The sequence below is a fragment of the Heptranchias perlo genome, unplaced genomic scaffold (assembly GCF_035084215.1).
Source record: "Heptranchias perlo isolate sHepPer1 unplaced genomic scaffold, sHepPer1.hap1 HAP1_SCAFFOLD_564, whole genome shotgun sequence".
NCBI classification, from domain to species: Eukaryota; Metazoa; Chordata; class Chondrichthyes; order Hexanchiformes; family Hexanchidae; genus Heptranchias; species Heptranchias perlo.
This window is the reverse complement of record NW_027139586.1, coordinates 10,940-34,613: the sequence shown is the minus strand read 5'-3', so window position 1 is coordinate 34,613 and position 23,674 is coordinate 10,940. Positions and strand designations below refer to the sequence as shown.

Below are 23,674 nucleotides of genomic sequence, written 5' to 3'. Positions count from 1 at the left end.
TGTCTGACTCTTCGACAGAAAGTTGGGGAGGGGGGGGTGCAGCCGGGCTCTCCCCTCGTTATCTGAAACGCAAAATCCAGCACATAAACGGTTGCTTAATGGGTACCAGGCTCCTGGCGCGCCTCCTGCTGTGCTACAATACTAGGTGATCGACACACACTGTGACTTGGCGGAGCAGGCTCGAGGGGGCCTAACGGCCCACTCCCGTCACTCTGTTCCACAGACTTCCCCCTTGAAAAACGAGGGGGTGCAGAAAATATTGCTCCCGTCGACCGGGGCAGAATTTAAACGGCGAGCGAGGTGAGCCGGTGTGGAGGAACGCAGAGAACGAAACGCACGGAGCTAACACGACTGGCTAGCTTTAAAGCCACACCGACCAAAGCAGATGGGAAAAGCAGCCAAGCTTAGCCCGTCGCTATAGCAACAGGCCGGCTTCACACAAAAGAGAAATCCTGCTCCACATTGCTCTCCCGATGGGAACGATCCTGCGGGAGCCGAGAGCCTGAAAACAGACGACCTGCTCCTCATCGCATTGCTGTTGGTGGGATCTCGCTGTGCGCAATTCGGCTGCCGCATTACAGACAGCGACGACCCTTCTTATTTGAAATACAAAGGGCTCCATTGGCCGCGAAGCGCTTTGGGACATCCCGAGACTGTGAAAGTTCGAATGGCTGGCTTGCCAAGAAGGGACTGGTACCATGGGTCGGGGGGGGCACGGGGGTCAGAAATCCTTCTGTAGGCTTTCTTTAAAATGGAGTGTTTGAAGACTTAATACAGCAACATTTTTGACAAACGCACCCACTGAGTCGCTTAAAAATAGGAGGGGAAATTTCTACTCCAAATAGAATAGAGAGAGGACAGAGCACAGTAACAGACATTAAGAAGCAGGATTCATAGAAGCTGGGGGGGGGGGAACTTGCATTTATGTAGCGCCTTCGATTAGTAAAACGCCCCAAGGTGTTTCGCAGGAGCGATCATCAAACAAAATAGGGCCCAGTCAGCTGAAGGCACGGCCGCCAATGGTGGAGCGATGGGAATCGGGGATGCGCAAGAGGTCAGAATTGGAGGAGCGCAGAGATCTCGGAGGGTTGTAGGAGGTTACAGAGATAGGGAGGGGGGGCGAGGGCCATGGAGGGATTTGAACAGGAGGATGAGAATTGTAGGGGGGCTGGAGGAGGTTACAGAGATAGGGAGGGGGGAGCGAGGGTCATGGAGGGATTTGAACAGGAGGATGAGAATTGTAGGGGCTGGAGGAGGTTACAGAGATAGGGAGGGGGGGGGCGAGGGCCATGGAGGGATTTGAACAGGAGGATGAGAATTGTCGGGGCTGGAGGAGGTTACAGAGATAGGGAGGGGGGCGAGGGCCATGGAGGGATTTGAACAGGAGGATGAGAATTGTAGGGGCTGGAGGAGGTTACAGAGATAGGGAGGGGGGGCGAGGGCCATGGAGGGATTTGAACAGGAGGATGAGAATTGTAGGGGCTGGAGGAGGTTACAGAGATAGGGAGAGAGGGGGGCGAGGGCCATGGAGGGATTTGAACAGGAGGATGAGAATTGTAGGGGCTGGAGGAGGTTACAGAGATAGGGAGGGGGGCGAGGGCCATGGAGGGATTTGGAAACAAGGATGAGAGGCTCGAGTTATAATCAGCATTGCACTGCACTGAGTGCACTGTCGGTGTTGATCCTGGCCAACGACTCAGTGTGACAAAGGCCTCAAGAAGTAGGGGATAAACGAAGCTTGAAAATAAACGAATTCGGGGCAAGAAGCAAACGTGGGTCGAACTTTTTCCACCTAAACCTTTATAGATCACTGGTTAGGCCTCAGCTGGACTATTGCGTTCAGTTCTGCGCACCACACTTTAGAAGGGATGTCAAGGTCTTGGAGAGGGTGGAGGGGAGACTTACTAGAATAGTACCAGGAATGAGGGAATTCATTTACGTGGAGAGACGAGAGAAGCCGGGATTGTCCTCCTTGGAGCAGAGAAGGTTAAGGGGAGATTTAATCAAAATTACAAAGGGTTTTGCTGGAGAAACTGTTTCCACTGGCAGGAGGGTTGATATCCAGAGGACAAAGATTTAATAGAATTGGCAAAAAAGCCAGGGGGGGGAGATGAGAATTTTTTTAATATATAAAACCAGCGAGTTGTTATGATCTGGAATACACTGCCTGAAAGGGTGGTGCAAGCAGGTTCAACAGTGACTTTCAGAAGGCAATTGGATAAATACTTGTGGAGATATTTTCAGGACTATGGGGAGAGAGATTAATTGGATCACTCTTTCACAGAGCTGGCACAGGTACAATGGGCTGAATGGCCTCCTTCTATGCTGTATGATTCTGTGATTCTATAAAGGGGGAACAGAAATGTGCAGGCACCACTGAGGCAGACTGTATAAATGGGGTTCATGGAGAAGGTACATTTATATAGCACCTAATCATGCCTAACAGTGCCCCACTCCGCCATACAAGGGACTACTTTTAAGTGTCGTCACTGTTGTCGTGGATTCAAAGATTCAAGTGGCAATTAGGCGCGCTTCTGAAGACAGAGAAGGAACGGAGGGAAGACATACATCAAAAAAGGACTTTCCCGGTTTCTTAAAACTTGGGTGTTTTTGATATTTGCTCCATCTATCTATACATGAAAAATCTTAGTCCACCCCACTTCCTGTCTACAAAACCTTTCTCCTCATGTTTGTGTCATACTTTTCTCCTTCCGGTTATAAACTCGCATGTCCACATTCAGAATGGGAGTTTCCTATGTAAACGTGTCACGCTGTAATTACACACTACTGCCAGCAGTGGCACCATAGCACCTGGTGTGCATCTCTCAGCTGCTCGGCCTGTCCTGCAGAGAACCTCCTTTTGCTCCGACCAACTCGACTCCCCTGCTCTCCCACGTTGTCCTGCGTTTTTGCCACTTAACTATAAATATGAAATTAAATATTATAAAAACATAATGCACGTTTCCAAACGGGGGCCGCTGACCACGCCCGTGCGTGCTGGTCCAATTATCCCCCAACCACGAAACCCACTTCTCAGGAGATCAGCTAGTGTTTTCACAGCTTATTTTTAAGGCTGTGTTTGCTGAAGGCTTGTCGACTCGATCAAACACTGCTCCCATTTATACAGCGCCTTTAACATAGTAAAATGTCCCAAGGCGCTTCACAGGAGCAATCAAACAAAATCTGACACCGAGCCACATGAGATATTAGGCCAGGTGACCAAAACCTAGATCGAAAAGGTAGGTTTTAAGGAGCGACTCAAAGGAGAGAGAGGCAGAAAAGTTTAGGGAGGGAATTTCAGAGCTCAGGGCCTAAGCAGCGGAAGGCACGGCCGCCAATGGCGTGGCGATGAAAATCGGGGATTCGCAAGAGGCCAGAGTTGGAGGAGCGCAGCGATCGCGGAGGGTTGTCGGGGCTGGATGAGGTTACAGAGATTGGGAGATGGGAGGCCGGTCAGGAGAGCAACAAAGGCATGGATGAGGGGTTTCAGCAGCAGATGAGCCGAGGCAGGGGGCGGAGACGGGCGGCGTTACGGAGGTGGAAGCAGGCGGTCTCGGTGACGGAGCGGACGTGTGGTCGGTTGCTCACCTCAGGGTCAAATAGGACGCCAGGGTTGCCGACGGTCCGGTTCAGCCTCAGACAGTGCCCGGCGAGAGGGACCGAAGACAGCGGCCAGCACAGCGTTAACACTCCCGAGTTCAGGCAACACACAGCGCTAAAAGTCCGTGTGATCTTTAAACACCCACCCCAACAACACAGCACAGCTCTTCGTCAGGACTGCAGCGGGGCGCGGGCCGAGATTGGGAGCTCCGGTCCTGCTCGTCGGCCATCGGCCTAGAACGTTCCGACCCGGGAGGGCGGGCGGGTGAGTGAGTGGGTGGAGGGTGCCACCAACTGAGCCAAGCTGACGTACTAAGTGGCACGGCAGTGCAGCGGTTATGTTACTGGACTGGTAATCGAGAGGGGGGCCTGGACAAACGCAAGTACAAATCCCAACCCGGCAGTTTATGAGAACTGGGAACGGAAACCTGCCGCCCTGACCCGCTCCGGGCCTGTACCTCACTCCAGACCCCACTTCACCGTGGCCGACTCTTAACTGCCCTATGAGGTGGCCTAGCAAGGCGCTCAAGTTATATCAGTTCGAAGGCCCCCCCCACCACCTTCTCAGGGCAATAAATGCCCATCGCCACGCACATCTCGAGAATGAATTTTTAAAAAGACCAAGACTGTATTTTTTTTTTAAAATAAAAAGTTAACACTTCATCGCAGCGAGAGATACCAGAGCTGGCAGGTTGGAAACTTTGCAGCATAATTTCCTGAGATAGAAACACAGATACATTGTTTTTGCCGGAAAAGCCCATTGTGCCCTGCCTGCCCTATCAGTGTGTAGAAGATAAGGAGAACTCCCTGATCTTCTCCGAACGGTAATGTGGGATTGGCTTTCAAATAAATCACTGGTCAGGCCTCGGCTGGTGCAGCGCGTCCCAATTCTGGGCACTGCACTTTAGGGAGGATGTCGAGGCCTTGGAGGGGGCGCAGAGCAGATTTGCCAGAACAGTACCGGGGATGAGGGGCTTCAGTTATGTGGCGAGAAGCTGGGATTGTTCTCTTTTTTTATTCGTTCACGGGATGTGGGCGTCGCTGGCAAGGCCGGCATTTATTGCCCATCCCTAATTGCCCTCGAGAAGGTGGTGGTGAGCCGCCTTCTTGAACCGCTGCAGTCCGTGTGGTGAAGGTTCTCCCACAGTGCTGTTAGGAAGGGAGTTCCAGGATTTTGACCCAGCGACAATGAAGGAACGGCGATATATTTCCAAGTCGGGATGGTGTGTGACTTGGAGGGGAACGTGCAGGTGGTGTTGTCCCCATGTACCTGCTGCCCTTGTCCTTCTAGGTGGTAGAGGTCGCGGGTTTGGGAGGTGCTGTCAAAGAAGCCTTGGCGAGTTGCTGCAGTGCATCCTGTGGATGGTACACACTGCAGCCACAGTGCGCCGGTGGTGAAGGGAGTGAATGTTTAGGGTGGTGGATGGGGTGCCAATCAAGCGGGCTGCTTTATCTTGGATGGTGTCGAGCTTCTTGAGTGTTGTTGGAGCTGCACTCATCCAGGCAAGTGGAGAGTATTCCATCACACTCCTGACTTGTGCCTTGTAGATGGTGGAAAGGCTTTGGGGAGTCAGGAGGTGAGTCACTCGCCGCAGAATACCCAGCCTCTGACCTGCTCTCGTAGCCACAGTATTTATATGGCTGGTCCAGTTAAGTTTCTGGTCAATGGTGACCCCCAGGATGTTGATGGTGGGGGATTCGGCGATGGTAATGCCGTTGAATGTCAAGGGGAGGTGGTTAGACTCTCTCTTGTTGGAGATGGTCATTGCCTGGCACTTATCTGGCACGAATGTTACTTGCCACTTATCAGCCCAAGCCTGGATGTTGTCCAGGTCTTGCTGCATGCAGGCTCGGACTGCTTCATTATCTGAGGGGTTGCGAATGGAACTGAACACTGTGCAGTCATCAGCGAACATCCCCATTTCTGACCTTATGTTGGAGGGAAGGTCATTGATGAAGCAGCTGAAGATGGTTGGGCCTAGGACACTGCCCTGAGGAACTCCTGCAGCAATGCCCTGGGGCTGAGATGATTGGCCTCCAACAACCACTACCATCTTCCTTTGTGCTCGGTGTGACTCCAGCCACTGGAGAGTTTTCCCCCTGATTCCCATTGACTTCAATTTTACTAGGGCTCCTTGGTGCCACACTCGGTCAAATGCTCCCTTGATGTCAAGGGCAGTCACTCTCACCTCACCTCTGGAATTCAGCTCTTTTGTCCATGTTTGGACCAAGGCTGTAATGAGGTCTGGAGCCGAGTGGTCCTGGCGGAACCCAAACTGAGCATCGGTGAGCAGGTTATTGGTGAGTAAGTGCCGCTTGATAGCACTGTCGACGACACCTTCCATCACTTTGCTGATGATTGAGAGTAGACTGATGGGGCGGCAATTGGCCGGATTGGATTTGTCCTGCTTTTTGTGGACAGGACATACCTGGGCAATTTTCCACATTGTCGGGTGGATGCCACTGTTGTAGCTGTACTGGAACAGCTTGGCTCGAGGCGCAGCTAGTTCTGGAGCACAAGTCTTCAGCACTACAGCTGGGATGTTGTCAGGGCCCATAGCCTTTGCTGTATCCAGTGCACTCAGCCGTTTCTTGATATCACGTGGAGTGAATCGAATTGGCCGAAGACTGGCTTCCGTGATGGTGGGGATATCGGGAGGAGGCTGAGATGGATTATCCACTCGGCACTTCTGGCTGAACAGAGAAGGCTAAGCGACGATCCCTCAGTCCGACATTGCGAGTGTCGGCCTGGATTATAAAAGGACTTTCATTTATACAGTGCTTTTCACGATCCCAGGACTCCCCCCAAAGTTCTTCACTGTGGGAACACAAGACTTCAGACTGTTGAATCACACAGCACAGGAGGCGGCCATTCGCGCCTGCGGCGGCTATTTGAGAGAGCTATCCAATTAGCCCCACTTCCCTCACATCTGCGGGAGGTGGCTTTGGGCGCTGGACGACAGAGAGTTCGACAAACCGATCGCAGGGAACAGCGGAGGGGGCCAGGCTCGGGGCCACTTTCTTGCGGGCGGTCTCCCAGAGCGCCCCACTGGCGCGGAGGGCAGTGCAAGGAGCGGCCAGCGGTATAACTTATAGAATCATGGAAGTTTACAACATGGAAACAGGCCCTTCGGCCCAACATGTCCATGTCGCCCAGTTTATACCACTAAGCTAGTCCCAATTGCCTGCACTTGGCCCATATCCCTCTATACCCATGTAACTGTGGAAAATGCTTTTTAAAAGACAAAATTGTACCCGCCTCTACTACTGCCTCAGGCAGCTCATTCCAGACACTCACCACCCTTTGAGTGAAAAAATTGCCCCTCTGGACCTGTTTGTATCTCTCCCCTCTCGCCTTAAATCTATGCCCCCTCGTTATAGACTCCCCTACCTTTGGGAAAAGATTTTGACTATCGACCTTATCTATGCCCCTCATTATTTTATAGACTTCTATAAGATCACCCCTTAACCTCCTACTCTCCAGGGAAAAAAGTCCCAGTCTATCCAACCTCTCCCTATAAGTCAAACTATCAAGTCCCGGTAGCATCCTAGTAAATCTTTTCTGCACTCTTTCTAGTTTAATAATATCCTTTCTATAATAGGGTGACCAGAACTGTACACAGTATTCCAAGTGTGGCCTTACTAATGTCTTGCACAACTTCAACAAGACATTCCAACTCCTGTATTCAATGTTCTGACCAATGAAACCAAGCATGCTGAATGCCTTCTTCACCACCCTATCCACCTGTGACTCCACTTTCAAGGAGCTATGAACCTGTACTCCAAGATCTCTTTGTTCTATAACTCTCCCCAACGCCCTACCATTAACGGAGTAGGTCCTGGCCCGATTCGATCTACCAAAATGCATCACCTCACATTTATCTAAATTAAACTCCATCTGCCATTCATCGGCCCACTGGCCCAATTTATCAAGATCCCGTTGCAATCCTAGATAACCTTCTTCACTGTCCACAATGCCACCAATCTTGGTGTCATCTGCAAACTTACCAACCATGCCTCCTAAATTCCATTCCAAATCATTAATATAAATAACAAATAACAGCGGACCCAGCACCGATCCCTGAGGCACACCGCTGGTCACAGGCCTCCAGTTTGAAAAACAACCACCCTCTGTCTTCTGTCGTCAAGCCAATTTTGTATCAAGACCAGCAGCTGAAATGAAGCTGCGGCCTCACCCGCCCCGTGGTTTCTCCGCTGGGTCAAAAGGTCGCGGATTCAACCCCCCCCCCCATCCGGGATTTGAGCAAATAACTTCCCGCATTACAACAGTGCCTACACTGCGAAAGTGCTTCACTGGCCGTGAAGCACTTCACGGCCAGTGTTCGAGTTCGAGAGAGGCGGTGTGTGTAAATGAAGGTTCTTTCTTTTATAATCCAGGCCGACACTCCCGGTGCCAATGGGGAGGGAGAGCTGCACCGTTGGAGGTGCCGTCTTTCGGATGAGACGTTAAACCGAGGCTCCGTCTGCCTCTTAGGTGAATATAAAAAAATCCCGTGGTAATATTGGAAGAGCTAGGGAGATCTCCCGCTATCCTGGTTAACGTTCCCCAACAAGGGAAAAAAAGAGCAGGGCAGTGGGACGAATTGGACAACTCCTTCAGAGAGCTGGCACAGGCACGATGGCCTCCTTCTGTGCTGTAAGATTTGATGATTTATCCCTCAGCCAATATCACCGAGAGAGATGATCTGGTCATTTACCTCAATGCTGTTTGTGGGAGCTTGCTGTGCGTGACTTGGCTGCTGCGTTCCCCTACATTTCAAAAAGTACTTCATTGGCGGTAAAGCGCTTTGGGACGTCCTGAGATCGTGAAAGGTGCTGTAGAAACGCAAGTTTGATTGTGTTCTCTTTCAAAATTACCTGAAATTTTTTTTGGAGGCACTTTACAAAAATTAGCATAAATTAGTCAAAAATTGACATCGGGTCAAAGGCGGCGATATTAGGACTGGTGACCAAAAGCTCGGTCAAAGAAGTAGGCTTTAAGGAGAGAGGGGCGGAGAGGTGCAGGGAGGGAATTCCAAAGCATAGGACCCAGGCAGCTGACGGCACGGCCGCCAATGGTGGGTCAAAGGGAGTGGGGAACGCACAAGAGGCCAGAGTTGGAGGAGCGCAGAGATCTCGGAGGATTGTAGGAGGTTACAGAGATAGGGAGGGGGGGGCGAGGGTCATGGAGGGATTTGAACAGGAGGATGAGAATTGTAGGGGCTGGAGGAGGTTACAGAGATAGGGAGTGGGGGGCGAGGGCCATGGACGGATTTGAACAGGAGGATGAGAATTGTAGGTGCTGACGGAGGTTACAGAGATAGGGAGGGGGGGCGAGGGTCATGGAGGGATTTGAACAGGAGGATGAGAATTGTAGGGGCTGGAGGAGGTTACAGAGATAGGGAGTGGGGGGCGAGGGCCATGGAGGGATTTGAACAGGAGGATGAGAATTGTAGGTGCTGACGGAGGTTACAGAGATAGGGAGGGGGGGCGAGGGTCATGGAGGGATTTGAACAGGAGGATGAGAATTGTAGGGGCTGGAGGAGGTTACAGAGATAGGGAGTGGGGGGCGAGGGCCATGGAGGGATTTGAACAGGAGGATGAGAATTGTAGGGGCTGGAGGAGGTTACAGAGATAGGGAGGGGGGTCGAGGGACATGGAGGGATTTGAACAGGAGGATGAGAATTTTAAAAATCGAGGCGTTCCTGGACCGGGAACCAGTGTCGGTCCAGCGAGCACAGGGGGTGATGGGTGAACGGGACTTGGTGTGAGTTAGGATATGGGGGGCAGCAGGAGTTTTGGACGAGCTGAAGTTTACGAAGGTGGAAGAAGGGAGGCCGGCCAGGAGAGCACTGGGATAACATTTAGGAAAAACTGACAAATCTGGAACTTACTGCAGATACAAACGGGGACTATGCTGGATTAATGGGGGTGGCACCAGAAGGTTGCATTTATAGCATCGTCCCGAGATGGTGGCGTTTGGGCTCTCTTGCAGAGTGATTGGGGCTCCCTGGGTCATTTCGTGGGCTGTTAACCACTGGGTGGGGACGGGAGATTTCCCTTCCCTGAAGGACATTAGTGAACCAGCCGTGGGTTTTTTAAAAATTCATAGGTGTGATATGGGTGTCGCTGGCGAGGCCGGCATTAATTGCCCATCCCTAATTGCCCCTCGAGAAGGTGGTGGTGAGCCGCCTTCTTGAACCGCTGCAGTCCGTGTGGTGAAGGTTCTCCCACAGTGCTGTTAGGAAGGGAGTTCCAGGATTTTGGACCCAGCGACGATGAAGGAACGGCCGATATATTTCCAAGTCGGGATGGTGTGTGACTCGGAGAGGAACGTGCAGGTGGTGCTTTAAGACAATCTGGCAACGTTTCATCCTACAAGTTAGCAGAATTACGTTTTACATCGAGTCTACAGCACAGATCAGGCCATTCGGCCCAAGCTGGTGTTTATGCTCCACACGAGCCTCTTCCCACCCAACTGCATCTCACCCTATCCCCCTATCCTTCTATTCCTTTCTCCCTCATGTGTTTATCCAGCTTGCCCTTAAATCCATCCCCACTATTCGCCTCAACTACTCCTTGTGGGAGCGAGTTCCACATTCTCACCACTCTCTGGGTGGAGAAGTCTCTCCTGAATTCCCCATTGGATTTATTGGTGACTCTCTTATATTTACGACCTCTAGTTTTGGATTCCCAACACAAATGGAAGAAATCTCTACCTCGACCCTGTCGAACTGCTTTATAATTTTAAAGACCTCCATCAGGTCACCCCTCAACCTTCTCTTACGTGGCGAAAAGAGCCCAATCCCGTTCGGTCTCTCCTCCATATCCCTTAATCCCCATACCCAACAAAAATCAATCAATCTCAGTCTTGAAAAGCTCCAATTGTCCCCCAGCATCCACAGCCTTTTGGGAGCGAGAGTTCGAGATTTCCATTCCCCTTTGGGTGAAAATTGCTTCCTCATTTCACTCCCGAATGGCCTAGCTCTAATTTTAAGATTGTGTCTCCCCCACCCCCGGAATCCCCCACCAGAGGAAATCGCATCTAAATAAGCGCACCTTCGGAAGGACATACTGGCCTTGGAGGGAGTGCAGCGTAGGTTTACTGGAATGATACCCGGACTTCAAAGGTTAAGTTACGAGGAGAGATTACACAAATTGGGGTTGTATTCTCTGGAGTTTCGAAGGTTAAGGGGTGATCTGATCGAAGTTTATAAGATATTCAGGGGAACGGATAGGGTGGATAGAGCGAAACTATTTCCGCTGGTTGGGGATTCTAGGAGTAGGGGGCACAGTCTAAAAATTAGTCCAGCAATTTTATTTTAAATTCACAAGCTTTTGGAGACTTCCTCCTTCCTCAGGTAAACATTTACCTGAGGAAGGAGGAAGTCTCCGAAAGCTTGTGAATTTAAAATAAAATTGCTGGACTATAACTTGGTGTTGTAAAATTGTTTACAATTGTCAACCCCAGTCCATCACCGGCATCTCCACATCTAAAAATTAGAGCCAGACCTTTCAGGAGCGAGATTAGAAAACATTTCTACACACAAAGGGTGGTAGAAGTTTGGAACTCTCTTCTGCAAACGGCAATTGATGCTAGCTCAATTGCTAAATTTAAATCTGAGATAGATAGCTTTTTGACAACCAAAGGTATTAAGGGATATGGGCTAGATCACAGATCAGCCATGATTTTATCAAATGGCGGAGCAGGGCATGAGGGGCTGAATGGCCGACTCCTGTTCCTATTTTCCGAGCTCTGTATCTACTTTGTTGAATCCCGCCATCTTTTAAACCCCTCGATTAGATCACCCCCCCCAATCTTCTACACTCAAGTGAATACAAGCCTAGTCTGTGCAACCCGTCCTCATAACTTAACCCTTCTAGCCCCGGTATTATTCTGGTGAATCTACGCTGCAGCCCCTCCAAGGCCAATATATCCTTCCTGAGGTGCGGAGACCAGAACTGAACTCCAGATGGGGTCTGACCTGAGCTTCACACAACTGAAGCATAACTTCCTCCCCTTTGTATCCCAGCCACCTCGACATGAAGGCCAATATTCCATTCACCTTTAGGGTTGCTTTTTGTACCTGCACACTAGCTTTTAGTGCTTTTCAGGGACACCCGCCCGTTACTCCTTCAGTAACTGGCATTGTGCGCTGTGCGAGGCAGCCATACCAACTTCCGATACTGTTGCTCAGGAAACGAGGAAAAAAAAAATAACAGCCCCTCTTACCAAATCCACACTGCACTAAGAAACCATAGTGACTCCAGTGTAGCACCGAGGGAGTGCTGCACTGTCGGAGGTGCCGTCTTTCGGATGAGACGTTAAACCGAGGGCCCCGTCTGCCCCTCTCGGGCGGGACGTAAAAGATCCCACGGCCACTATTGGAAGAAGAGCAGGGGGGAGTTCTCCCCGGTGTCCTGGGGCCAATACTTATCCCTCAACCAACATCACTAAAAAAAACAGACGATCTGGTCGTTATCGCAACGCTGTCCGTGGGAGCTTGCTGTGCGCAAATTGGCTTCCGTGTTTCCCTACATTACAAACAGTGGCCACACACTTCAAAAAGTACTCCATTGGCTATAAAGCGCTTTTGGGGTGTCCTGAGGTCGCGAAAGGAGTTATAGAAATGCAAGTCTTTCTTTCCGTGAAAATCATTGCTAGGATCAGGGTTTTAACTCGAGAAAGGTTGAGGGGGAATTTTTTTTTTAAATCGCGGTGCTGTTTGGGAGAGGAGATAAAAGGACGACCTTGCTACGGTTTTTTTTTCAGACTACTAGAGGGAAGTGACAAAGCCGAGCCAGGCAAATGGTTTTACTGCAGTCTTTTGCAAAGAGTTCAAAGTACCAGCGACAGGCCAAGAACGGAGCACGGCAGAAGAATGAAGATTTAAGTTACCGGGAGCGGCCACTGAAGCAGAGAGTACCAATGGGTGCAAGGAGCAATTAGACGTGTTTCCGGAAGGACGGGAATTGAGGATCAAAAGTAACGGGCATGCTGTGCCTGGTTGGGTTTTCCCCCCCCCCCACTATCCGAATGCCAGCTTGACGCTGTCGTCCGAGACAGAAGGTTATGGGTTCGAGCCCTGCTCCGAGACCTGAGCACCTTATCTCTGCTGGAAGTCCAGTGCCAGCACCGGGGGAGGCGCTGCACTGACAGGGGTGCCGTCTTTCGCAGGAGACGGTAGGCACTACTCTTCAAATAGCAACTCATTGGCTGAGGACGTTTCCGCCTCTCTCTGTTTTTTTTCCTGTTTGTTTTTTTTGTTGAATGTGTATTCGGGGGTTCTGCAGGTGACACCTCTCTGTCTGAACACGGTGATTGCCTTGGCAACGGGCAGTTGCAGGGGCAGTCTGTAAACACCATGTATTGTTCTATATGTATAAATGCGTAGGCTTCGAGGAGCTCCTGAAACATTTACCTGAGGAAGGAGGAAGCCTCCGAAAGCTTGTGAATTTAAAATAAAATTGCTGGACTATAACTTGGTGTTGTAAAATTGTTTACAATTGTCAACCCCAGTCCATCACCGGCATCTCCACATCAGGTCAAGAAAGGAGCTATTGTAAATACAAGTTTCCCTTTCTGAATCCTCCCTGGGTTTGAGCGGTGATGGGTGCCACAACGGGAACCCTCCAAGGCTATAACCGCCATTTGGCAGGGATAAAAGATAAAGCAACACGTCTGTTTGAAGAGGTGGACCAGCAAATTCGGCGACCAAATTATTAAAAAGAAAACACAAGGCCCCTAAGGGAAAAAATATCCTTCGAGGTGACAAATGGGAGATATTTGAAGGGGGGGGGAGGGAGGGAAAAAGTTATACAAATGCAAAGTTTACCAGTTTGTTTGGTCTACGAACACTTTACAAATTTATGGCTGTTATCGGGCAGTTCTCTGCACAAAACGCAATCAGCTTTTTTGGAAGGGACCTCCCCTGATAATAGCGGAGGCAAAATCCGTGGAATCGTTTAAGAATCAAATCGGATGCCGCAATAGGTGGGACTCTGGCATCTTTCCGGGCGGATCGTAGATGAGCTGAATGGGTCTCCTGATCCGTAATTGTCAGAAATATCGCCCAAAAAAATGCTTTCCAAATATTACATCTTTTTGGACTTTGCCAATCATAAAATTTGAATCCGATAACTCAGCACAAGTGGAATTTTCTGTTGCATTGATGTGGAGCAAATAAAGGTTTTTTTTAAATCTTAATTAAAAATTAATATTGAAGGATTAAACTATTTCCAGCATTAAAATTATTTTAACTACACTACTTTAACATTAAACCACTTGCATGAAACTATTTTAAAATTAAACTATTTACATTAAACTTCAGTATTAAAATTTTAACTAAACTATTTCCAACATGAAACTATTTCCAGTATTAAATTACTTCATTAAAAACATTTAAACTTTACTATGTTAACATTAAACCATTTCCAGTATTAAACTATTTTAACATTCAAACTATTTCCAGTATTAAACTATTTCAACATCAGAACTATTCCAGTGATTTTAACATAAAATAGTTTAATACTGGAAATGGTTTAAACATTAGATCTATTTCCAAAATTAGAATTAGTTTAATATTAAAATAGTTTAATACTGGAAATAGTTTCAATACTACAATCGGTTTAATACTTAAATTATTTTAACATTAAACTAATACTAAGTATAAAACCGATTGTAGTATTGAAACTATTTCCAATATTAAACTATTTTAACATCAGGACCTGATCCAATATTAAACTATTTTAACATCAGGACCTGTTCCAATATTAAACTATTTTAACATTAGGACTAGTTCCAATATTAAAATTATTTTAACTAAACTATTTCCAGTATTAAACTACTTTATTAAAATCATTTAAACTTTACTATGTTAACATTAAACCATTTCCAGTGTTAAACTATTTTAACATTAGGTCTATTTCCAGTATTAAATTATTTTATTAAACTAATTGTAAGTATAAAACTGATTGTAGTATTGGAACTATTTCCAGTATTAAACTATTTTAACATTAGATCTATTTCCAATATTAGAATTAGTTTAATATTAAAATAGTTTAATGTTGGAAATAGTTCCAATACTACAATCGGTTTAATACTTGAATTATTTTAACATTAAACTAATTCTAAGTATTAAACCGATTGTAGCATTGAAACTATTTCCAGTATTAAACTATTTTAACATTAGGATTATTACAATATTAAAATTATTTTAGCTAAAGTATTTCCAATATTGAACTATTTTAAGATTAGAACTAGTTCCAGTATAAGTATTAAACCGATTGCAGTATTGAAACTAGTTCCAATATTAAACTAGTTTAAGTATTAAACTAAGTATTAAACCGATTGCAGTATTGAAACTAGTTCCAATATTAAACTAGTTTAAGTATTAAACTAAGTATTAAACCGATTCCAGTATTGAAACTAGTTCCAATATTAAACCAGTTTAAGTATTAAACTAAGTATTAAACCGATTCCAGTATTGAAACTAGTTCCAATATTAAACCAGTTTAAGTATTAAACTAAGTATTAAACCGATTCCAGTATTGAAACTAGTTCCAATATTAAACTAGTTTAGAATTAGTTTAATATTAAACTAGTTTAATATTGGAAGTAGTTCCAATATCAGAATTAGTTTAATATTGGAAGTAGTTCCAATATCAGAATTAGTTTAATATTAAACTAGTTTAATATTGGAAGTAGTTCCAATACTAAATTGGTTGCAATCTTAAACTAGTTTAAGTATTAAACTAACTAAGTATTAAACCGATTGCAGTATTGAAACGAGCTGCAATATTTAATGGGCCAGGAGAACATTTGTCCCCCTTGAGCTGCCAGATGGTGGACGAGGGACCGGGGGGTGGGGGGGGGGGGATTGACTCCCCTACAAACCGGCCCCCTCCCCTCCCTCCCTCCACCCGGCCCCCGGGGCCCCTCCTCCTCCCCGCGTGGCGCGGGACAAAGGCCCGAGAGGAAACCGGGGCCTCGATTTTTGAGCCGGGGGGGGGGGGGGGGGTGGAGTGAGTGATCTCCCTCTCTCTCGGTGTCGGGAGGGCGGGAAAGAGACAGAGAGACAGAGAGAGAGCGGGAGATGGAGGAAGTAGGCCTCGAAGCCTCGGCGCTCGATTTTTAAGCCGCCCCGGCACGGGAAGCCCCCCACCCACCCCACCACACTCACCCTGCCGGTTTTCGTGCAGCTGCTTCTCGAACTCGTCGAACTCGGACATCGTGGACCCCCCGCCACCGCCGCCGCCGCCGCCGGGGAACGGGCCTTTACTAAAATCCCGGCCGCCGCCGCCGCCGCCGCCTCCTCGCCCCCCCCCTTCGGGCCCGGGCCTGCCTCAGGCTGAATGAAGGCCTCGGTCTCTGGGTCTGGGTCTGGGTGGGGACTCGGCCTCTCTCTCTCTCTCTCTCGGTGGGTGGGAGGGATCTGTCCTCTCCTCCCCCGGGTCGATCTCTCTCTCTTTCTTTCTCTCCTTCCCTCTCTCTTCTTCTTCTCCTCCTCCTCCTCCTTCTGGTTCCTTCCTCGGCGTGCTCGAGAGATCGCGCAGGCGTACTGACGGCGCGCCAACTTCAACACAACACAAACTCCCCGAGGTAAGCGGGGGGGGGGGGGGGGGAGGGAGGGAGGAGGACTGGAGTCCGTGCGCAGGCGCGGAGGTAGGATCTGGGAGGACTCGGGTGCGGGCTGGGAGGACTCGAGTTCGCGCGCAGGCGCGGTAGGGCTGGGAGGACTCGGGTGCGGGGGGGGGAACTGGGAGGACTCGAGTTCGCGCGCAGGCGCGGTAGGGCTGGGAGGACTCGGGTGCGGGGGGTACTGGGAGGACTCGAGTTCGCGCGCAGGCGCGGTAGGGCTGGGAGGACTCGGGTGCGGGCGGGGGGTACTGGGAGGACTCGAGTTCGCGCGCAGGCGCGGTAGGGCTGGGAGGACTCGAGTTCGCGCGCGAGGCGGAGGCCTTTGGAGGACCAGGCGCGTGAGCTTGGAGGACCAGGATGGCCGCGCACGCGCAGTTGGGAAAATCTCCCCAAAAACCCAAGCGCCAGGGCGGGGGGAGGGGCTGGGTGACTCGGCGCACGCGCACACGCACACTCGGACCCCAATCGCTCTCGGCGGCCCCTCCGAGAAAAGCGGGGGGGGGGGGTGGGGGCAGAGACAACAAAGAGCCGCTGGGCGGAGACAGGAGAGGACACGGTCTCAGTTCAACCTGAGAGAGGGGGGGTGGGAGGCCTGGAGGATTCGTCCGGACAAGTCGGCCATTTTGATTTTGGTTGTTGGGGACCGAATTTGAACCATTGGTGCGTTCGGGCGGGATTTTTAAAATTTAAAGTTTTTTCCTTTTAAAAATTTTTTTACATTTTTTTTATTCTCTTATTAAAAAAAAAATATTTTTTTACTCTAATGTTTCATTTTTTACTCTTTAAATTTTTAATTTTTTTTTACTCTTTAAATGTTATTTTTTCACTTTAAATTTTATTATTTTTTACTCTTTAAATTTTATTATTTTTTACTCTTTTTTACTCTTTAATTTTTTTTATTTTTCACTTTAAATTTTTTTTTTCACTCTTTAAATTTTTGTTATTTTTTCACTTTAAATTTTTGTTATTTTTTCACTCTTTAAATTTTTGTTATTTTTTCACTCTTTAAATTTTTGTTATTTTTTCACTCTTTAAGTTTTTTTATTTTTTCATTCTTTAAATTTTTGTTATTTTTTCACTCTTTAAGTTTTTTTATTTTTTCACTCTTTAAATTTTTTTATTTTTTCATTCTTTAAATTTTTGTTATTTTTTCACTCTTTAAATTTTTGTTATTTTTTCACTCTTTAAATTTTTGTTATTTTTTCACTCTTTAAATTTTTTTATTTTTTCACTCTTTAAATTTTTGTTATTTTTTCACTCTTTAAATTTTTTTATTTTTTCACTCTTTAAATTTTTGTTATTTTTTCACTCTTTAAATTTTTGTTATTTTTTCACTCTTTAAATTTTTGTTATTTTTTCACTCTTTAAATTTTTTTATTTTTTCACTCTTTAAGTTTTTTTATTTTTTCATTCTTTAAATTTTTGTTATTTTTTCATTCTTTAAATTTTTTTTATTTTTTCATTCTTTAAATTTTTGTTATTTTTTCACTCTTTAAATTTTTGTTATTTTTTCACTCTTTAAATTTTTGTTATTTTTTCACTCTTTAAATTTTTGTTATTTTTTCACTCTTTAAATTTTTTTATTTTTTCACTCTTTAAATTTTTTTTATTTTTTTACTCTTTTTAAAATTATTTTACTTTTATAAAAATGTTTTAATTTTTTTTGTGTGTTTCGAGGCCCCCCCGCCCTTGGGGTTTGGGGTTGTGTTTATGTGCAAAAAAAACCCCAAAGAAAAACCAAAGACAAGTTCAAGTTATAATTTTATTCTTCTTCTCCAGGATGCCCTCCAGCCCCACCGGTCACGGAAAACCTCGAGCGGTCCGGCAGACGCCGCCTGCTCCCTCTCCGGAGCCGCCCGGGCGGGTTTCTGACTCGGGGGGGACGAGTGGTGAAGACTTAAAAGGGTGTAATGTGGTGCCCAGGGGATAATGGGGCATCTTCTCCAGAGCCTGCAGTGGTCGAATTAACAGGATAAGTATATATCTGAAGTGTATTTATACATAAGGTGCCTGGACTGAGGGAGTGCTGCACTGTCGGAGGTAGATGGATATACTCTAGGACTCGAGCCCCATAATCCAGGCCCACACTCCCCGGTGCCAGTACTGAGGGAGTGCTGCACTGTCGGAGGGAGATGGATATACTCTAGGACTCGAGCCCCATAATCCAGGCCCACACTCCCCGGTCCCAGTACTGAGGGAGTGCCGCACTGTCGGAGGGAGATGGATATACTCTAGGACTCGAGCCCCATAATCCAGGCCCACACTCCCCGGTGCCAGTACTGAGGGAGTGCTGCACTGTCGGAGGTAGATGGATATACTCTAGGACTCGAGCCCCATAATCCAGGCCCACACTCCCCGGTCCCAGTACTGAGGGAGTGCTGCACTGTCGGAGGGAGATGGATATACTCTAGGACTCGAGCCCCATAATCCAGGCCCACACTCCCCGGTCCCAGTACTGAGGGAGTGCTGCACTGTCGGAGGGAGATGGATATACTCTAGGACTCGAGCCCCATAATCCAGGCCCACACTCCCCGGTGCCAGTACTGAGGGAGTGCTGCACTGTCGGAGGGAGATGGATATACTCTAGGACTCGAGCCCCATAATCCAGGCCCACACTCCCCGGTCCCAGTACTGAGGGAGTGCTGCACTGTCGGAGGTAGATGGATATACTCTAGGACTCGAGCCCCATAATCCAGGCCCACACTCCCCGGTGCCAGTACTGAGGGAGTGCTGCACTGTCGGAGGTAGATGGATATACTCTAGGACTCGAGCCCCATAATCCAGGCCCACACTCCCCGGTCCCAGTACTGAGGGAGTGCTGCACTGTCGGAGGTACCGTCTTTCGGATGAGACGTTAAACCGAGGGCCCCGTCTGCCCCTCTCGGGTGGATGTAAAAGATCCCACGGCCACTATTTCAAAGATGAGCAGGTGGAGAGTTCTCCCAGGTGTCCTGGGGCCAACATTTATCCCTCATCTGACATCGCTAAAAGAAAACACATGAAACATAGAAATTGGTACAGGAGTAGGCCATTCGGCCCTTTGAGCCTGCTCCCCCATTCAATATGATCATGGCTGATCCTCTACCTCAGTACCATATTCCCGCTCTCTCCCCATACCCCTTGATGCCTTTTGTGTCTAGAAATCTATTCGGCTCCTTCTTAAATATATTCAGTGACTTGGCCTCCACTGTCTTCTGTGGTAGAGAATTCCACAGGTTCACCACCCTCTGAGTGAAGACATTTCTCCTTATCTCAGTCCTAAATGTCCTTCCCCCCGTCTCCTGAGACTGTGACCCCTCGTTCTGGACTCCCCAGGCAGGGGAACCATCCTCCCTGCATCTAGTCTGTCTAGCCCTGTCAGAATTTTATCTGTTTCAATGAGATCCCCTCTCATTCTTCTAAACTCGAGTGAATACAGGCTGAGTCGACCCAATCTCTCCTCATATGACAGTCCTGCCATCCCAGGAATCTTCGCTGCACTCCCTCTATGGCAAATATATCCTTCCTCAGATAAGGAGACCAAATCTGCACACAATACTCCAGATGTGGTCTCACCAAGGCCCTGTATAACTGCAGTAAGACATCCCTGCTTCTGTACTCAAATCCTCTTGCAATGAAGGCCAACATACCATTTGCCTTCCTAACTGCTTGCTGCACCTGAATGCTCGCTTTCAGTGACTGGTGTACAAGGACACCCAGGTCTCTTTGTACATCAACATTTCCCAATCCATCACCGTTTAAATAATACTCTGCTTTTCTGTTTTTCCTTCTGAAGTGGATAACCTCACATTTATCCACGTTATACTGCATCTGCCATGTTCTTGCCCACTCACCCAACTTGTCCAAATCACATTGGAGCCTCTTTGCATCCTCCTCACAACTCACGATCCCACCTAGTTTTGTGTCGTCTGCAAACTTGGAAATATTACATTTAGTTCCCTCACCCAAACCATTGATATATATTGTGAATAGCTGGGGCCCAAGCACTGATCCCTGCGGTACCCCACTAGACTCTGCCTGCCACCCTGAAGAAATCTCATTTATCCCTACTCTCTGTTTCCTGTCTGTTAACCAATTCTCAATCCATGCCAGTATATTACCCCCAATCCCATGTGCTTTAATTTTGCACACTAACCTCTTATGTGGGACTTTATCAAAAGCCTTCTGAAAATCCAAGTACACCACATCCACTGGTTCTCCCTTACCTATTCTACTAGTTACATCCTCAAAAAAACTTCAGTAGGTTTGTCAAACATGATTTCCCTTTCATAAACCCATGTTGACTTTGTCTAATCCCGTTGATATTTTCTAAGTGTTCTGTTATCACATCTTTTATAATAGACTCTAGCATTTTCCCCACTACTGATGTTCGGCTAACCGGTCTGTAATTCCCTGTTTTTTCTCTCCCTCCTTTTTTAAATAGTGGGGTTACATTTGCCACCCTCCAATCTGCAGGAACTGTTCCAGAGTCTATAGAATTTTGGAAGATGATCACCAATGCATCCACTATTTCCAGGGCTATCTCTTTTAGTACTCTGGGATGCAGATTATCAGGTCCTGGGGATTTATCAGCTTTCAGTCCCTGGTGAGGTGAGCCAGCAGTGCAGACGGGTGATCAGACCTGGGAGATTTCTGGTGTGTATCACTCGGGTGTACTGCCTGTTGTATAACTATCATGTGTGAACCATTGGGGAGCTGGTGTTCTCAATGTGGTGTTCCCCAGGGGTCCGTATTAAGACCACTGCTCTTTTTGATACACATTAATGACCTGGACTTGGGCATGGAGGGCGTAATTTCAAAGTTTGTAGACGACACGAAACTCGGGGATTGTAGTAAACAACGAGGAGGATAGTAACAGACTTCAGGAGGACGGAGACAGACTGGTGAAATGGGCGGACACATGGCAGATGGAATTTAACACAGAGAAGTGTGAAGTGACGCATTTTGGTTGGAAGAATGAGGAGAGGCAATATAAACTAAATGGGACAATTTTAAAGGGGGGTGCAGGAACAGAGAGACCTGGGGGTGTTTGTACACAAATCTTCGAAGGTGGCAGGACAGGTTGAGAAGGTTGTTTAAAAAGGCATAAGGGACCCTGGGCTTTATTAATCGAGGCATCGAGTACAAAAAGCAAGGGAGTTATACTGAACCCCTTTATAAAACACTGGTCGGGCCTCGGCTGGAGTATTGGGTCTTCAACCTGCGCAGTGGGCGGACTGCGCACACGCATCACAGGCTGTCATCTGGAGGAGCCCTAATTCAAGGGGCAGCCCGCCAATGCTGCTCCTGGAGCAAATAACCAAAATTACACAATGTAGCAGACCAGGGGAAAGGCTGCTCCCAGATTTACCGATGCCTCACTCCAGGTCCGACTGGATGGGGTGAGGAGGAGGGGGAGGGATATTTTCTACCCAGTGGCCTGCCTCTGCCATCGAGAAGGCCAGGCTCGAGGTGGCGGAGGAGGTCAGCGGCAGCGGCAACGTCTCCCGCACATGGATCCAGTGCAGGAAGCGCTTCAATGACCTAACCAGGTCAGGCAAGGTGAGCACACGTTCTCATTCTCCAACACTCCGTCTTCCACATCACCGCCCCCACCCCACAACTCCTTCTGCTCTGCCAGCACTCTCACATCACTCCTCACACCCACTCAAACCTCATCCTCAACTTACCTGCACTTACTCACCTCCCCAGTACTCATCCCACCACTACCACTCAACCCAATCCTCATACAATGTCATGGCTCTGTCTCATACTCACCCTCTGATGCATCTCTTTCACGGTCAGCCTCACTCAAACCAATGTATTCATCGGTTGGCCACGTCACCATCCCTCACTCACGCCTCTCTACTTTCTCCCCTTACAGGAGAAGAGAGCCCAGAATGCACGGGAGAGGGCGAAGACCGGAGGGGGTGTCCGCAATATCTGGTCGTCCTCACGGACGCGGAGCAGGAGGCTCTTGAAGTGAGCCGCACCCTCGAGTGCCTGCCCGTCGGGGACGCCGAGACTGCCACCCGACAAACGGCTGGTGACGGAACTTTAACATCCAGCACTCACGATAGCAAATGATGTGAACATGCCTCGCCATCTTCAGCACCTCAACATCTGTCATCATGCTTAATATTGCCTTCTGTTCTCTTACAGGGCCTTCAGCGACCGCCGTGACGGCAGAGGGCGATTCCTCAGAGGACCTGCCGGCCTCTGAGGGGGCACCGTCACATCTGAGCGAGCCATCCACCAGCGCAGATACTCACACCTCGGTGGGTCCCCGTCCTCAGTTAGTTGGGATCGCAGATGGTGAGGCACCACACACATGGGAGCACGAGCAGACACTGCTGGCAGGGGCAGCTGTGGAGAGTCCGCATTGGTGGGAGCACTCTTCTCCAGGGTCTGCTCAGCTGGACGCAGATGCTGAATGGGGGACATCCTTTAGGAGGAGAATGATCGAGGGGCAGCAGCACATTGGCGAGGTGCTGGAGCAGGTGCCACGCGCACTCTCCACAATCGCGCAGAGGATGGAGGAGTCCAACTCCTGCATGGTGGCAAAGATACAGGAGGGAATCTCTGAGATAGTGTCACAGGGACGTGAGGGAATCTCTGAGATAGTGTCACAGGGACGTGAGGGAATCTCTGAGATAGTGTCACAGGGACGTGAGGGAATCTCTGAGATAGTGTCACAGGGACGTGAGGGAATCTCTGAGATACTGTCACAGGGACGTGAGGGAATCTCTGAGATAGTGTCACAGGGACAGGAGGGAATCTCTGAGATACTGTCACAGGGACGTGAGGGAATCTCTGAGATAGTGTCACAGGGACGTGAGGGAATCTCTGAGATACTGTCACAGGGACGTGAGGGAATCTCTGAGATAGTGTCACAGGGACGTGAGGGAATCTCTGAGATAGTGTCACAGGGACGTGAGGGAATCTCTGAGATACTGTCACAGGGACGTGAGGGAATCTCTGAGATAGTGTCACAGGGACGTGAGGGAATCTCTGAGATAGTGTCACAGGGACGTGAGGGAATCTCTGAGATAGTGTCACAGGGACGTGAGGGAATCTCCGAGATAGTGTCACAGGGACGTGAGGGAATCTCTGAGATAGTGTCACAGGGACGTGAGGGAATCTCTGAGATAGTGTCACAGGGACGTGAGGGAATCTCTGAGATAGTGTCACAGGGACGTGAGGGAATCTCTGAGATAGTGTCACAGGGACGTGAGGGAATCTCTGAGATAGTGTCACAGGGACGTGAGGGAATCTCTGAGATAGTGTCACAGGGACGTGAGGGAATCTCTGAGATACTGTCGCAGGGACAGGAGGGAATCTCTGAGATACTGTCGCAGGGACAGGAGGGAATCTCTGAGATAGTGTCACAGGGACATGAGGGAATCTCTGAGATAGTGTCACAGGGACGTGAGGGAATCTCTGAGATACTGTCAC

General features: G+C 48.4%; 1 protein-coding gene across 1 annotated transcript in view; it reads right to left on the bottom strand.

Annotated features, from left to right (window-relative positions):
- The window catches only part of LOC137316179 (splicing factor U2AF 65 kDa subunit-like), a 38,287-nt gene extending 22,109 nt beyond the window's left edge, over window positions 1-16,178 (bottom strand). The window contains 1 exon segment of the mRNA XM_067980334.1: window positions 15,783-16,178. Coding sequence (XP_067836435.1) covers window positions 15,783-15,831 — 49 coding nt within the window. The 5' untranslated portion in view covers window positions 15,832-16,178.
- Window positions 16,179-23,674: the final 7,496 nt, after the last annotated feature.